This window comes from Mandrillus leucophaeus, unplaced genomic scaffold, assembly GCF_000951045.1.
Source record: "Mandrillus leucophaeus isolate KB7577 unplaced genomic scaffold, Mleu.le_1.0 Scaffold125, whole genome shotgun sequence".
In the NCBI taxonomy this organism is placed as follows: Eukaryota; Metazoa; Chordata; class Mammalia; order Primates; family Cercopithecidae; genus Mandrillus; species Mandrillus leucophaeus.
This window is the reverse complement of record NW_012100876.1, coordinates 651,682-653,990: the sequence shown is the minus strand read 5'-3', so window position 1 is coordinate 653,990 and position 2,309 is coordinate 651,682. Positions and strand designations below refer to the sequence as shown.

The 2,309-nt window shown below is 55.4% G+C and overlaps 1 protein-coding gene across 1 annotated transcript in view; it reads left to right on the top strand.

The window, feature by feature from the left end:
• KATNB1 (katanin p80 (WD repeat containing) subunit B 1) overlaps positions 1-2,309 on the top strand; it is a 29,615-nt gene that overhangs the window by 20,392 nt on the left and 6,914 nt on the right. The window contains exon 5 of the mRNA XM_011971927.1: positions 1,882-1,954. Within this exon, the coding sequence (XP_011827317.1) occupies positions 1,882-1,954 (73 nt within the window). The remainder of the gene's footprint in view (positions 1-1,881; positions 1,955-2,309) is intronic.

The following is a 2,309-nucleotide window of genomic DNA, read 5'->3' as shown; positions in this document are numbered from 1 at the left end:
GACTCCACCCTCGGAGAACCCGACTCAGCACTGGGGTGGGCCCAGGATCTGGATTTTAATAAGCTTCCAGGTGATTCTGATGGACAGCCAAGTTGACAGATGGGCAAATGGAGGCCCAGGGAGGGCACCGAGCTTAGGAAAGCCCTGGTAGCTGCAGGCAGCAGAGCCTGGGACTTGAATCCTGGCGTCAGGAATCCCATCCCAGTGCTCTCTGTTGTGCCATTGAATGGAAGAGAAACTTGCCTTCAGCACAGCAGGTAGAGCTAAGACCTCCGGCCTCCTCCACCCCCACTTGCAAGAGCTCGGGTGACAGTGACAGACAGGCAAATTGAGGCCCCAGGTGTAGAAAGGTTCCAAAGAGAGCTGCTCCACTGGCATGGTGGCTCATACCTGTAATCTCAGCACTTTGGGAGGCCGAGGCAGGAGGATCACTTGAGGCCATGAGTTTAAGACTAACCTGGGCAACAAAAGGAGACCCCTGTCTCTATTTAAAAAAGAGAGAGAGAGCTGCCTCTCATATCGGTTGTCTTGGAAGGCCACCCATCACTGGAGGGCTCAGATGTAGGCTGAGGATGTGCTCAGCTGGGAGGCCTTGGGGGTTCCTGTGTGGGGCAGACAGACCCCGGAGGCCCCTCCACTCTGCAGTTCCTAGATCCCATGATTGAATGTGGGCATCAGAGGCCTTCGTGGGATAGAAAAGCAAGGACAGGAGTCAGGCCAGAAGAATGTGGTCCTGCCTGCTTTCCACAGCGCAGCCAGAGGGTGAGGGTGGCTCAGCGCAGGGGGTCCCACGGGATCCCACAGGAGGGCGGCCGGCACTTCATGCAGCCAGCCCACACAGGGTGGGACTCCTCCACATCCTCTCCGGGCAGGGCAGGATTTTGGAAGCCTTGCTGTGGGATCCAAGCTGAGTGGGCTGGGAGCGGGTGTGGACTGGAGCAGGAGCTAGCGTGGCCTCCTTGGCCAGGAGGCAATGCCCAGCCGCCAGCAGCAGCTGATAGCTACACGGAGCAAGGAGGGACAGCTGCAGAGATTCTGGTGCAGGTGAATTGGATATGCATTCGACAGACTCCAGAGGAATGTGAAAGTGTCCAGACCCAGCTCCAGCGCCAGACAGGGCCAGCTGCAGAGGGGCACTGAGGCCTGGGGAGGAGGAGAGAAGGCCCAGCTTGCAGGACAGCCAAGAGCAGAAGGCAGGCCTTGTGCAGGAAGACATGTGAATGGGACTAATTACGACTGGCATTTATTGAGCACTTACCACGTGCAGAGCCCGTGCTAAGCACTTTATGTCTGTTTGTTTACTCCATTCTGTGACCCAACGTGAGGCCCAGAGACAGTATGTGATTGGCCAGGGTCACACCACCAGTGAGGATTGGAGCCAAGGCTGATCCCAGTACTGTCTGACGCCACAGCCCACATCCTGACTTTGGGGGTAGAGAAGATCATACAGTAGAGTTCATTTAATTCACCCAGTGCTTGGATCTTGACTCTGCAGTAAAGTGTTATATATGGAATCTTGAATACCTCCTCTGACAGAGAGCTCATTACCTCACAAGGCACCCTATTGCACCTTGGTTCAAAACTAAGAATGGCTGGACTCCCGCATTTCCTGGCTCTGCCACTCAGGACGGTCAGTTTTGTTCAGATAGTGAATTATAAATCTTTCCAAAAGCAGGAAACATGAGACAAATTTGAGTGGTGCTGGAAGACACCCTGAAACACACAAGGTTTGCCTCCAGGCTGGGCCGCTCCTGGCCATGGAGATGCCTGCAAAACCTTCCAGGAAAGGATGGGAGATGTGGTTCCTAGGGCAGCGGGAGGCGATCAGGCCCCACCCCGGGAGTTCTTTGGTCCTCGCGTGTCCTCCCTGTATCCTCTCAGTTCTCACTGCTCCTCAGTGTGTCCTCACAACCATCCTCAAGATCCCATGGACAGGGGTTACCCAAGAAGACTGGTGTGTGCATCAGGGCCACGCCAGCCATGCCCTCCCCTTGCCTTCCTTAGGGACTTTGCCCATCACCTCCATCTACCTAACAGTGCATCCCTCATCCTCCACCCACTGACATCTACTCAAATACGACCTCCTCCATAAAGCCTTCCTGGATTTCTCTTTCCGACCAAGCTGTTTCTCTCCCAGCTTGAACCTCTCCTGGTCTCTCTCTCTCCTCGTGCTGTCTTGGGTGGAGTTCAGCGCTCTGCAAACCATAAGCTGCATGCCCATAGGGCCTGAACTGAGTGTGGTGGTTCCCTGGCTCTGCTGCCGCTGGGGCACAGTCTGTGGGGAGAGTGTGGTACAATTTCTGCAGACT